The 15,248-nt window shown below is 35.5% G+C and overlaps 1 protein-coding gene across 2 annotated transcripts in view; it reads right to left on the reverse strand.

Moving 5' to 3' along the window:
• The window catches only part of LOC149800251 (protein dachsous-like), a 182,263-nt gene that overhangs the window by 41,944 nt on the left and 125,071 nt on the right, over positions 1 to 15,248 (reverse strand). For both annotated transcript variants that reach the window (XM_089959835.1, XM_089959834.1), the window contains exons 2-5: positions 12,734 to 12,914; positions 10,776 to 11,006; positions 5,275 to 5,517; positions 2,130 to 2,299 (exon numbers count right to left, since the gene is read on the reverse strand). In XM_089959835.1, coding sequence (XP_089815961.1) covers positions 2,130 to 2,299; positions 5,275 to 5,517; positions 10,776 to 11,006; positions 12,734 to 12,914 — 825 coding nt within the window. The remainder of the gene's footprint in view (positions 1 to 2,129; positions 2,300 to 5,274; positions 5,518 to 10,775; positions 11,007 to 12,733; positions 12,915 to 15,248) is intronic.

Genomic DNA, 15,248 nt, shown 5'->3' on the forward strand with positions numbered 1-15,248 from the left:
GACAATCCATTCAGGAGTAGTATTAACACAATTTTCAAGATGGCTATTGCAGCATCCATACCGGATGTCTGAGCAATGCCATTTTCATTTAGGATCAAATGGACCATGGGATCAATCTGTGTGTGTCAACTGTTGTTGCAATCTCCCATGCAATTTATGAGTAGCCATATGAAATTTGTGCTAACAGATGAATGAACAATGGACAACAGACCATTCCATAAGCCCCTCTGGTCTATGACCAATATAGCTATAAAGAATGTATCTGATTTTTATATTGACATGGCTAATATGAACAGTCTGACTGGCTAGAAAAAAAAGTCATGTCATAATATGATAATCCATGATAATCCAAATATATGCTGATTAATTTCAAATCAAACACAGGGCTGATTATAATTAGCTGATATATTCTTCACTCAAACTGTTAATGAACCAAGATTTTAACAATGCTGACTTCTGACTGGACGACGTCAAATCACTGATGAACTAGATTCACAATTAACTATCAAGACATTAGAATTACTTTTCTCTCCATCTAGACAATTTGTGTTCTAGTGTTTTCAGCCAAAGTTGACTGCTTATAAAAAGACTAATTTGCTCATATTTGAAAACAATGAATATTCAGATTTTTGTAGTCCTATAATGGGGTTTCACTGGTTAAAGAAACATTCCCTGCAAAAAAGGACACATATTTACACAAGCCACGTTACTATTATGAATGCAACACTATAATTAACTTTAGTACACCATGCTATAAATTCTAGTTTTCCAAATGGCTAACAACAGGGAATTATTTTATAATCATTTACATTTACATTTTACTCCAATATACTATCCCTAGCAACAGTTATTACACTTGTAGTATACTATCCCTAGTAACAGTTATTACACTTGTAGTATACTATCGCTAGCAACAGTTATTACACTTGTAGTATACTATCCCTAGTAACAGTTATTATACTTGTTCCCCTTTCTCAAGTAAAAGTAGAATTAGGTCAGAAGATTCTCTTGCAACTATATGACTGGACAACAATATTCATCTAAAACAATATGACTGGACAAGGACATTTATAAAAAACAATATGATTGGACAATGATATTCATCATAAACAAACCATTTGCAAATGAGGTTTTTCACAGGAGTATAAGGAATGTATACTATATATTGTACACTGAACCAATGCAATAGATAATAGTATTCACAAGCCCCACTATGAATGATAGAAAGTCAGTTCTATTAAACAATCATAATGCTGCTAAAGTGTAGACGAGACTGGGAACATACAAATGTCTACACGCCAAGGTGACATTTGCTGTGTTATATCACTGAGATTTCAATGGCTTTATCTATGATGCAATCATCATAATGTCATACAGACTGCGTTTATACCCATGTGACTAAGTGACAACTCAGATATAGCCTGACAATCCAACCCCTAATCTGTCCCAACCTTGGAAAAGCCATGCTGACACCATCATACTAAGTTAAAGTTGTAATTGGATACTGATGTACAGACACCATCATACTAAGTTCAAGCTGTGACTGGGTACTAATGTACAGACACTATCATACTAAGTTCAAGTTGTGACTAGGTACTGATGTACAGATACCATCATACTAAGTTCAAGTTGTGACTGGGTACTGATGTACAGACACTATCATACTAAGTTCAAGTTGTGACTGGGTACTGATGTACAGATACCATCACACTAAGTTCAAGTTGTGACTGGATCCTGATGTACAGATACCATCATACTAAGTTCAAGTTGTGACTGGGTACTGATGTACTGACACCATCATAGTAAGTTCAAGTTGTGACTGGGTACTGATGTACAGACATCATCATACTAAGTTCAAATTGTGACAGGGTACCGGTCTATAGGCACAATTGCCACACATCATAGTCATATGAGGTCACATGACAGTACAAAACCTAAGACAGCCTTTTCCCTTGGAAATGTTTCTCCAACGATGTCTGATTGAATATAGCAGAACAGTTCACTTGGGTGAAGACAATCATGATCATGGACTAAATAAAGACACTTCTAAAAGCAAGGATTAAGACAATTCTAAAAGCAAGGGTCAAGTAAACTTTTTCTGCAGCACATGTTGAGGTACTCAAACTTACCTGTGTTGTTCCATATAAAGGGGTACTACCTCCAGTTTGGGCTAAAATGTTCAGTAATAGTGAGGGGTATTCATCATGATCCAGTGCTTTGTTGGTGAACAACTCTCCTGTTCGAGGGTCAATCCGAAAGAAGGACTGCCTATCTCCTGCCGTTACTGAATACTCAATTGCTGAAATAAAAGTAAAAGTACCGATGGTGCATATCTCACTTTGAATTAAACATTGTACAGTCTGGTTGCATTCAATTAACTTACATTTATCTACCATATATACTCATTTATAAGTCGAGTCCAACAGTAAACTGCACAGACCCAGATCTGCCATCACATAATGCACCAGCAGATCTGGTTCTGTGCTAGTTAGGAGTAATCTGTAGAACAAACAACACAGACCCTAATCAGCAGGCGCATTTTGATATGGAAGATTAGGATCTTTCTTGTTTGCAGTTTGACTTGACTTGTAAGCAAGTATATATGGTATTATAATTTTCAAATAGTATACTACAATTAGGAGGTGATCAAAATTTATATCAGTAATTGGACATTCTCAAGTCCAATAAAATGCACCCAATTAACTAGGTTGACCTGACTCCTGATCCAAGGGAAGAATTAACATGCACATTGCCTCTTCCAAAAAGTAGACACTACCAAAGTATTGTCTGTCACTTAAGCTTATTGTCTGTCACGTAAGCTGATGCCAAACAACAAAGTATGGTCATCAATAAACAAAGCATTTGGAGTGGGGGAAGGGGGGGGGGTATGGCACAGCAACAATTGAAGGTTACTCTGTGCCATGGCATGTAAAGTGCATTTCTCAAGGTCATATCACAGCAGCCGATTACTATGTCACAAGTCAAATGGACAGTGCAGACTCATCCACCATTACACATTGTGCCAGCAGACCAGGTCTAGGCTATTCACTAGAAGTCACAAGTCAAACAGACAGAGCAGACCCATCCACCATTACACATTATGCCAGCAGACCAGGTCTAGGCTATTCACTATAAGTCACAAGTCAATTAACAGAGTAGACCCTGATCTGCCCTAAGATTCTATGCCAACAGGTCAGGGTCTAAGCCATTTTACCTAAAATCAAGTAGATAGCACACACTCCAATTGGCTGTTACCTACTATGTCAACAGAACAGGGCTTATGCTGTTTACTGTTAGTTACAATTCAAGCAGATAGCATGGACTCTAATCTGCCATTACATACTAAGGAAGCAGACCAGGATCTATGCTGTTTACTTGAAGACATGATTCAACTAGATATCCTAGACCCTGATCTGCTATTACATACAATGCCAGCAGACCAGGATCTATGATGTTTACTTGAAGTCACAATTCAAGTTGATAGCACAGACCCTGATCTGCCATTACATGCTATGCTAAAAGATCGGGTTTATTCTGTTTATTTAAAGACACAATTCGAATGGACAGCATAGATGCTGATCTATGCCATTTTCCTATAGTTACAAGCAGAATAAATATAATCTGCCTGCAAATACACTTGTTTTTTTAAAGTTGAAATTAAAAAGAATTTAATTTGCCTTTCCCAAAGATGAAAAAACATGTTTTATGACTTTTGACAAAACCTCTTCTGACACTGAACAACAACTATGCCACAGATAAAGAATTAAGTATGGAATTAAGTAGGAATCAGATCCTACTTAACTCATTCAAAATATATGGCTAGCTCCAATTTGTAATTACTGGATGTGATTGATAATTAATAAATGATTACTCATAACAAATTTTACTTGAACCCAGAAAATAAATATACTAAGTAATTTACTGCTAATTTGATTTTACTCTTTTCACAAAAATAATTTCTCAGGTTCTGATTTCAGAAATTACTTAATGCAATTAAAAATTAATTGATAATAATTACTCAAATCACTAGGTAATTATTTTTTACTTGTTTCCAGAAAACAAATTATTAGATTGAATTACTATACAGTACTTATGACAAGTTACAAATTTACTTTCATTATTTTGAAACTGATGTACATATTTTTCACAGACTGTAAAAGGGGGAGAAAAATGTTTTCGATAGAATTGCAAAATTTATTGTCTCTCGTTGGTCAACACAATTATGAAGCTCACGAATCTGAATTCTTTCTGAGTTTCTCAGAAAATGGCAAAATTCTCATAAAACTTCATCTTATAATTAAACTGCTGTCTGAATCTTGTCTCACATCATACATTATATATTACTTATGAATAATTTCAAATGTATTGCAATAAATCATTCTTAGCTCTAATCAAGACTACCCATACATGCATATTATAATCAGCAGCAACTGTCCGAGGCAGCTGTGGGACTGCAACTAATGAACAGGCACCACATAGATGACACCAACATCCACTTCTGACAACAGATTTTCCCGTCAAATAAGTAAGTTGTAATGTTTGTTTCACTGATGTACTGTTACAATGATACGAAGCCATTTATCTATTGGCTTTTACCTCACGCTATCTCCCTGACATTAGGAAACGATTTATGATTGGCTGATATTGGACATCCATAGACGTCACTGTCCTTGACTATAAATATATGGTTCCGACATAACCACATTAATTATTTAGAATTAATATTATAATATTACTTACATTTTACTCACTTTAATTTAAATTTAATTTACTCATTTTGATTAGTGAATACTTTTGCTACTGGCACCCTGGCTGGCCAAATGGTCTCAAGCACTTGCCTTTACCAATCACGTACAACTCATCACTCTCCACGTGTATCTATCAGACACAGTTAACGTTGGCATGTGAGAAAGCCTGTCAGTAGCTTTCCAAAGGTCAGTGGTTCTTACTGAGGTTTTCCTAGGTTCTTCCCCCACAACTTAATCTGCCCACCATGTATAGCCTATCCTCTGCTGAGAAATGGTGTTAAACCCAAAACAATAAGAACTTTTAACTGCTAGAAAAGAACACTTTAAGTAATCCTAAAAAAAACTAAGTAATTCTAGTCATAATAAACAAAGTAATTACTTAGTAATTACACATTAATGTTTACAGGACCTGATAATTACTTGAAATCAGTCACTCTAGCTGTACTGAGAAATAATTTTATAATTTTTTTTTATTGCCATTTTGTTTTGACTGCACAATATGAACATGTTTCACATATCAAAATACCTGCTGTAGGAACTGATGTTGTTGCCTTGACAACCCCAATGCTAGCTTGTGGTGCTATATTCTCCGCAATATGGATGCGATACAATGATCTCTCAAATACTGGTGGGTTAGAACCTTGTGGAGGGACGCTAATCTGGACTTCTGCTGGCTGAGTTGACATTAGACCTCCACCATCCTTAGCAACTACTTGCAATGTGTACAGCTTACCAACAGATGGCAGACTTGTCACAAGGGAAATCACTCCTGCAAAATAAAGAAATATAACTGCTTAAGATGAAAGTCAAAAATAATGTTACGGATTTGGAATGTATGAGAACACAATTAGCTATGAAACATGTCTTTTTGCACTTTTGAATAACACTTGAAACTCTTCTTTTATTTAACCATATTTTACCACACTTGTTTTACTTTCTTTATCATTTTCACATAGTTAATTATTTTTTCTCAATCAATGAAATGAATGTTACTTCTAATATCATGAAATATAAAATCAGACAGGTAATAAGAAAAAATACAATTAGGCATATAATATGGAAAAGTACACAGGTAATAAGGAAATGATTATCTGAAAGAAGTTAAACCAAAATTACTTACTGTTTATGTGGAAACTATATGCTACATTTTGATATTTCTTTCTACCTGGGATAACAAAAATGCCCTTTTTGATTGCTTACATGAATTTCCAGTACAGGGATTATGTTGTTTAACTGACAGAGAACAGATGGGTTGCACATGATTCCTAATTAATTCCTATGTTAAATTAACTGCCTTGCTTTATGCTAAAACTGACTTAAGTGAACAGCACATACTGTTCATGTCAGTGATAAAATGAGATAACATAACAATAATAATAATAATGAGGACTTTGTATAATCCTTAGAAGCTCTAAGTGCTTTACAATATTGGGCATAATGATATGATTACAAAAAACAGACACCGTGAAATTAAAAAACAGAAAACATGCTGAAAATGTTTAAGGTAAGGAAACATTATTAGGTCTTTAAGTCTGTTCTTGCAATTGAAATAGGTGAGTTTTAAGAGTGCTTTTAAATGAGATCACTGTGTCTTTGCATCTCAGTGGGCAATTTGTTCCATGTTGCTGGGCCCTGGTATGCAAAAGAATATTGTCCATATGACATACAATAGATTACTGCTCAGGTCAATAACATAATGAGATAATACAGATGAAAATCACTGCTCATGTCACTGAAAAAACTGATGTAAATTACAGCTATGTACCAAGTAATCAACAGACATGCTAGTATTAACAGTAACTGCAATTTCTCAGTAATAGTAAGACTATGTAACTCTATATTCAGTATGATATGTAACTCTATACTCAGGATGACTATGTAACTCTATACTCAGGATGACTATGTAACTCTACTCAGGATGACTATGTAACTCTATACTCAGTATGATATGTAAATTCTATACTCAGGATGACTATGTAACTCTACTCAGGATGACTATGTAACTCTACTCAGGATGACTATGTAACTCTATACTCAGGATGACTATGTAACTCTATACTCAGTATGAATATGTAACTCTATAATCAGGATGACTATGTAACTCTATACTCAGGAAGACTATGTAACTCTATACTCAGGATGACTATGTAACTCTACTCAGGATGACTATGTAACTCTATACTCAGGATGACTATGTAACTCTATACTCAGTATGAATATGTAACTCTATACTCAGGATGACTATGTAACTCTATACTCAGGATGACTATGTAACTCTATACTCAGTACGACTATGTAACTCTATACTCAGGATGACTATGTAACTCCATACTCAGGATGACTATGTAACTCTATACTCAGGATGACTATGTAACTCTATAATCAGGATGACTATGTAACTCTATACTCAGGATGACTATGCAACCATATACTCAGTATAACTATGTAACTATATTCAATATGACTATATCACTATATTCAGCATGACTATGTAACTCTATGCTCAGTATGACTAACTCTATACTCAGTATGACTATGTAACTCTATACTCAGTATGTCTATGTAACTCTGAAACTATACTCAGTGTAACTATGTAACTATAAACTCAGTATGACTGTGACTATATTCAGTATGACTATGTAACTCTGCTCAGTATGACTATTTAACTCTGTACTCAGTATGACTATGTAACTCTATACTCTGCATGACTAATTCTATACTCTGTGTGATTGCAACTTTACTCAGATGACTAACTCTGTACTCAGTATAACTATGTAACTTTATACTTCATAACTATGTAACTCTGTGTTCAGTGTGAATGCAATTCTATACTAAGTATGACAAACTCTTCACGCAGCATGAATATAACTAAAAAATAATACAGTACCATAAAGTTTATTAATCGATCATAAGTAAAGAAAACACATACAAATAGAAAAAAGTGTTACTTTTCTAAAAAATGTAGAATTTATTAAATGCTATGAATATATCAACTAATATAGTTTATAAACAATCTTAGAATTTAAAGCTTTTGGATTGACAGTATTAAATGGTGATTCCATTATGTTTCCATTAACAGACATTCCATTCCAGAGTTATTGATGTCAACTGACATTAATGAAATTTTTCTAACTTATAGAAGCCATTAAATTGTTGTCAACAAGAGATGAAAATGATGGCTTGCTAAAGTTATTTATCTCAAATTTATGTTTGTTCATCTATTTAAATAAAGTTTATTTTAAGAATACGAGGGGCATAATGGTATATTCTCAGTATACAATATTCATTACTTTTCTTTTCCTGTTCTTTGATTGTTACATTTAAGAAATATCTCAATAAGAATCTGTTTTGCTCTGTACCATTATTATGATGTCAATTAGAATAATTTAAAATACAATTTTATGTAGTGTGCATGGGAATGGGTACTTATGGGCACTGAATGTCACCTGATCCCAATCTGTGCCTAAATAATACACAAGTTTCATGATAGTGATCTGACTGAACCTCTTAATATCACGCTTTACAGGCCAATCAATTGTAAAACTTTACTCCGACTCCTAATCTCACTCAAAAACATTCTGTCCAATCAGAATGCTAGGTCTGTCACTTTCAACTTTGGATTAACATTTATCAAGGGATTTACAGACTTTATGAAAGTTAGCTTGCGCTGGGCAAACTGACTGGAAAATAGAACTTGCCCTTTGCTCCAAACAATATTTCGCCATGAGTAAAAAGAAAAGATAAAATAAACTATGGGATATTTTAAGGAAACAGACACATCTCATCAACTACACCAACAATAATAATCAATGCTAGACTGCTGGTAATGATCTATTTATTACCCACAATTTATTTATATCCACAATTTAAAGATTTGTGAAATTTTACTTTTCCATTTACTAAACAGCTTTCATCTAGTCACCTTAAAATTGGCAACATGAATTAAAAATATTCAACATGCTAATTGTAGAGTCTGAGAACACTTATAATTATACATTTAAATGTTTGCCAAGCAGCAAGTGTGTATCAGTCTCCAGTAATTATGACGTAAATAACAGATCATAAAACTGCTTGTGGGTACTATGTTTTTGGTACATCAATAATGCTTTGAATTAAACCCTCCTGATTGTTCATCAGAGACAAGTGCTTTTTATGTCCAAACACACCTGACAAGAAAATCACATTATTATTAACAATTAGTATCTACTCACCTTAAACGGGTAAGCTCACAAACTGCCCAAAGCTGGTGCTTAAAGTTGGTGAATCACGTATACGCGCAAATATCACAATTAAAATGTAAATGATTGGCTAAATTATAAATGTTTATTCCTTATTTATCAAAACTTGCTTTAAAAAGCAAATATTCACATCATCACATCCGTGCAAGAAAATGCAATTGAGTCTAGCATTAGCTACTGGATGGAAACAACATATAACAGATGAAAGAAACTGTGATTAGTAATGTAATAGAAAAATGACGTACATATAGACACTAAATAAAGGTGCTAATATATGCATTGTGTTGAGATAGTAGGGAATAAAACTTGCAGAACAAAACGCATTATGAATGGAATGTGACCATTTCTACCCCTCTTCATCAACCTTTTGGACTTGGACAGGCACCTTGGAAACCTGGGCTTTGCTGAAGCCAAATCTGAGTCAGGCAAGTGGACTTGCAAGTTCCTGACTTGATTTATCACTCAAACTGCTGAGTCAGGCAAGTGGACTTGCAAGTCTCTGACTTGATTTATTACTCAAACTGCTGAGTCAGGCAAGTGGACTTGCAAGTTCCTGACTTGATTTATTACTCAAACTGCTGAGTCAGGCAAGTGGACTTGCAAGTCTCTGACTTGATTTATCACTCAAACTGCTGAGTAAATTTGTATCATGGCAAAGTTAGATAAGCTGCTCTAGCTGTTGACCCCACCCCTTTTTCAGCTAAAGGGAGGGAATCATGTATGAAGATTTTTGCCCTTTTATGTGTCATTTCATCAAAACAGTAACAAATACATATGACATTAATGGAGCTAATAAAAATGCATATTTATTTTAAATGAAGTGCTTTTCGTGTAATCTGAATACTTGCATGATATATATAAACTACATTCCTGTTTTGAAATGGATAATACAAACAAAAAAAAGAAGTTCTATTTCAAGTTGGTTCCGTTGTACTTACTGTTTAAAGACACTGTACTACAATGCTTCATCAATCCATCAATTATATTAATGTGAGGCTGTGCCAATTATCTGATACAAATTTAGCACTGCTCTACTTGCTTAATACATGACAATGTGCAATTTTACACCTAGCACTTTGACCTTTAATTGATTAGCCTAGTTACAGTCTAACCTGAGCACTGCTGAATGTTTTCATAAACGGATTCCAATATAAATATATTTAAAAAAATAAATCTGTTGGAAATTCTGGTCACCACTTAGTCCAATAAGATGTAACCAGTGCTGAGGTGTTTTATTATGTCACAGAAAACCACATGACAAATGATATATTTTTCAAGGATAGCAAATTATAATTTCCATAAGAGTGCACTGAAAATTTATTTGCCCAGATAAATAAAATGTCTGACATAACTATTGTCAGGCAAAAAACAAATGTGAGAGATTTTTTGCTCTGGAGTCAGCATGGCAAAATCACAATATAGAGAATTATGATGGCTTGCAGCTTTGAAGTGATATTAATCTATACAAGAACTGGTACAGGAACAAAACTTAACAGATACAAACTTAGCAGCCAAAATTACTTCTAAAAATGTGTCACATTTTATACTGGAAACCTCAGGATATCTTTCAGAATCTAAATTTCTTGGCAAGTTATTCCTGTGTAGCCAAGGTTTCCATGGTGAAGTACCAAAGCAACCATATAGAAATCTGAAATAATATTCCATCTGCAATTTGCTTTGGATCTGTCAAAGCAGTAAGACAGTTTTTCCCAAGAAATTACAATTTCTGGACAAAAAAAACAACTATATTTACAAGATATACATAACAGGACAACCCTTCCTTATCTACCTGTAGTTTCGTTAATCCTGAATCTTCCTTCTGAGTTTCCACTACTGATGTTATAAGTAACAGTTCCAAAAGCTCCTGAATCCAAGTCAGTGGCCTTGACTGTGATGATCTCTGACCCTGGTGGTGTACTCACTTCCTCATTCGTGCTGTAGTTGAGTGGATAGAAGATAGGGCTGTTGTCATTGACATCAGTGACTGTTATCTGTATATGGGCAGTTGTGTCAAAATTGCCTGACAAAAGGAAAGAGACATCCATGCAAATAATAAATACAATACTAATGGCCTGATGACTGTAGAGAAATATACCAAAGAATGAATATATAGCAACATCATTAGTGGTGCCCTACATAGAGGACCAATGCAATACCTGCATAATATCTTAAAATGTCCACCCACCCACCCCACTTTTGGTCAAAGCTCACATAAAATACAACCATTATTTAGGGTACATATCTTGATTCCAACACACCTCATAGTACAGGAAAAACTGCAAAAACCAGTCTAGAACGTTATTTCTTGGCAGAGCGGCTCAGGGATGCAGAATGACCCTAACATGGTTTCCTGTATGTTAGTTATATGAGGCAACTAATGAAGACACTAAACACAGTAGTTAGCATGCTTAACTTGTGACCAAAAGGGTGCACGTTTGAGTCCTATCATCAAATCAGCCAGGTCTGGTTACCATGATGTATTCGTGGGCAAGGTACTTTAGTCCAATTGCCATAGCACTAAATAACCTATTTGTGTTGTTGTGCCAAAAAAACACTAAACTAAAATACCAAACATGCTTGGTGAAATATTATGATTTAATTTTGTGACATTAACCTCCGCATATGTGTGTGTGTGTGTGTGTGTGTGTGTGTGTGTTTGTGTGAGATTTAGATTTTTACATTAGCTTTAATTTTTCAGTCATATTGCTATGATGTCTGCAGTGTGACAGCTTATGGTGATGTCTAGCAATGGGGTGTCATGCCACAGAAATGTAGCATCATGTCCCACCCAGTCACATTATCCTGACACCTGGCCAACCAGTCCTAACACCAACATCCTAATGCTGAGTGCCTAGCAAGGCAACTAGTACCATTTTTATAAGTCTGTGTTATGACACAGCCGGGGTTTGAAACTGGGACCACCACATCTGAGGCAGACACTCTAAGCACTAGGTCACTGGAGCTGTTAAACCTGTGTCAGAAATGAATGTTATATCCTATGTTCAGCACTTTAACAGAAGAGAATACACCTCCAAAATGGAGAGCTCCCAACTGGGGCAAAGAGGGCTAATTATTTGAACACATGAATGGGGACACTATCATACTATCAGTGGGCACTTATGAAGAGCTTTGGCAAACACCACATTTAGTCAAATAATAATCTATTAAGTACACAGTGCAAGTACTAAGTTCAAACACAGTATATTAAAAAAATAGGTTACAATGCCTTACTTTGTTTCTGTTTCAGACGTCTATTTCATGTACATAAAATGCTTATAAAAGTAAACATCTGTATAATGCTTAATTTCCAACCTGAGACAAAAAATAATTGCAAATATTGTAAAAAGAGTAATTTGAAGAATAATACTGAGATTGTTTCCATGGCAACTGGACAGTAAAGTAAACATTCCTTTTCTGTAAAGTTTTGATTCATAAATTATACCGAATTCATATATTTCTTAACCAGTGAAAATACTGATTATTGCTATTTTAGTATTGTCAAGCTTGCTGTTAAAATAACTAAAAAGCTATATATAAAAAAAATCAGAGTGATATAACACTCACATTAAACTTTGGTCAGTGTAAAAGCAACACCCATCCATTACCAACATAAAAATCTCCCAGCAATCTGACAGTGATGAAGCCCTTTAGGGGACTCCAAGTTTCAGAGTGAGGAAATTTATTAATGAAAAAAGTGAAAGCTACATTTATTGTTCTCAAACAAAAAGATCAATTTGAAAGTCTTACCAACATCCACAGCAATGACAGGAAAGTCATAAATTTGCACTTGTTCATAATCAAGTGGCTTTTTTATACACAGCTTGCCGCTGGTGGGGTCAAGGGAGAAAGTATCTGGGTAATCAGTATCGTTGGATATGTAATAATGAATAAGTCCATTCACTCCACAATCAGGATCCGTTGCATTCACCTGAAAATGAAAATGATCTCATTAGATTCAAGAAAATTATATAGGAATATTACATCATGTGTCAAATATACAAGCAAAATTTATTATTCACTCAATTTCGACAGAGCACTCTGTAAAGCTCATTTTGTCAATGTAAGAATAGGAATCTGTGAGGAGGTTGGCCGATTAAAATCTATGTAAAAATGTGGACATCTAGGGCTCAAAAGTTGCAGAACTTGAGAAATTTTAAAGGTGGCTTGATCATCATTTGAATGTGCAAAGGTATTTTGTGATAGTGGTAAATTTGTATAAGAAAAATTCAATGAAAATAATTTGGAAAAATAACTAAACAAAACTCTTCAAAGCCATTTAAGACTTCTTCCTAACGATTGTGGCACAGTTGTTTAAAGACTACAATTACAACTACTGCTGATGATTACTTGTTCTTTATTTCTACTCACAAAATAATAAGATATTCACAAAACAGAGTGGTTTAAATAGGGCATTATGATGTGTACAGAGTGGTGTAAATCGGCCATTTGATGTGTACAGAGTGGTGTAAATAGGGCAGAGAGCATACATGGGCATTTGGAAGCATGCTTCCTTTAAAAATGTTAGCAAAATATATGCTCCCATGTAAGTAAATGAGTACGACTAGCTTTGTTCTTGACTGGGGCAATAACAGTGGAGTATGACTAGCTATGCCCTTGTCTGGGGCAATAACAGTAGATTACGATTAGCTATGCCCTTGTCTGGGTCATTAACAGTAGATTACGACTAGCTATGCCCTTGTCTGGGGCAATAACAGTGGAGTATGACTAGCTATGCCCTTGACTGGGGCAATAACAGTAGATTACGATTAGCTATGCCCTTGTCTGGGGCATTAACAGTAGATTACGACTAGCTATGCCCTTGTCTGGGGTAATAACAGTGGAGTATGACTAGCTATGCCCTTGACTGGGGCAATAACAGTAGATTACGATTAGCTATGCCCTTGTCTGGGGCAATAACAGTGGAGTATGACTAGCCATGCCCTTGACTGGGGCAATAACAGTAGATTACGATTAGCTATGCCCTTGAATGGGGCAATAACAGTAGATTACGATTAGCTATGCCCTTGTCTGAGGCAATAACAGTAGATTACGACTAGCTATGCCCTTGTCTGGGGCATTAACAGTGGAGTATGACCAGCTATGCCCTTGTCTGGGGCAATAACAGAGGAGTATGACCAGCTATGCCCTTGTCTGGGGCATTAACAGTAGATTACAGCTAGCTATGCCCTTGTCTGGGGCATTAACAGTGGAGTATGACCAGCTATGCCCTTGTCTGGGGCATTAACAGTAGATTACAGCTAGCTATGCCCTTGTCTGGGGCATTAACAGTGGAGTATGACCAGCTATGCCCTTGTCTGGGGCATTAACAGTGGAGTATGACCAGCTATGCCCTTGTCTGGGGCATTAACAGTAGATTGCCGTTAGCTATGCCCTTGTCTGGGGCATTAATAGTGGAGTATGACTAGCTATGCCCTTGACTGGGGCATTAAAACTGGAGTAGGAAATGCAATGTCCCTGTCTGGAGCCATTACAGCAGATCATGACTAGCTATGCCCCTGACTGAGGCAACAGCATAAGGCTATGACTAACTATGCCCCTGACTGGAGCAATAACAGTATAGTATGACTAGCCATCTCCCTGACTGGGGCAACAGAAATAGAGTATGAATTGCCATGCCCCTGACAGGGGCAATAACAGTAGGGTATTACTAGTTAAGCCCCTGACTGGGGTAATAGCAGTAGAGTATAACTAGCTATGCCCCTGACTGGGACAATAACAGTAAGGTAAACAGTCCTTATCAAGGAATCAACCATTTCATTTGTTATATATCTGATAAGAATTAAAAAAATAAAGCTATTTGCAGGCTAGACATTTTTCCAAAAATCACATCCCCACACCCTATCTGCAAATTAAAAGGTCATTGATTTGTGATGGTCCAGTTCAGCTACAGTTCATATATAATTTTCTTCACAAGAATAAACTAAAATACATGTAAATTGATTTATGATGCACCAGTTAACTGCATTTTATTTACATCATATTTTCAGCCGGACATCAATTAAATGCTCTTGCAGGACCCAAGTTGTTCAAATGCATTCACATGTGAAATAAAAGATCAGAATAATATTAACATCACCTACAAGCCCATACAATGAACTTACCCAGCTGCATATTGCTTATTTCTATCTGCCCAGCCTGAGCTTACATACACTGTCAACTTTTCAAGTTCATTTATGCTTGATGAAATCTTCTCTGTCAGACCCCACAAGAGCGTGAATTAAGTTGATCTAAGAAATTCTAG

Source organism: Sinohyriopsis cumingii, chromosome 5, assembly GCF_028554795.1.
Source record: "Sinohyriopsis cumingii isolate HCF-2022 chromosome 5, ASM2855479v2, whole genome shotgun sequence".
Lineage (NCBI taxonomy): Eukaryota > Metazoa > Mollusca > Bivalvia > Unionida > Unionidae > Sinohyriopsis > Sinohyriopsis cumingii.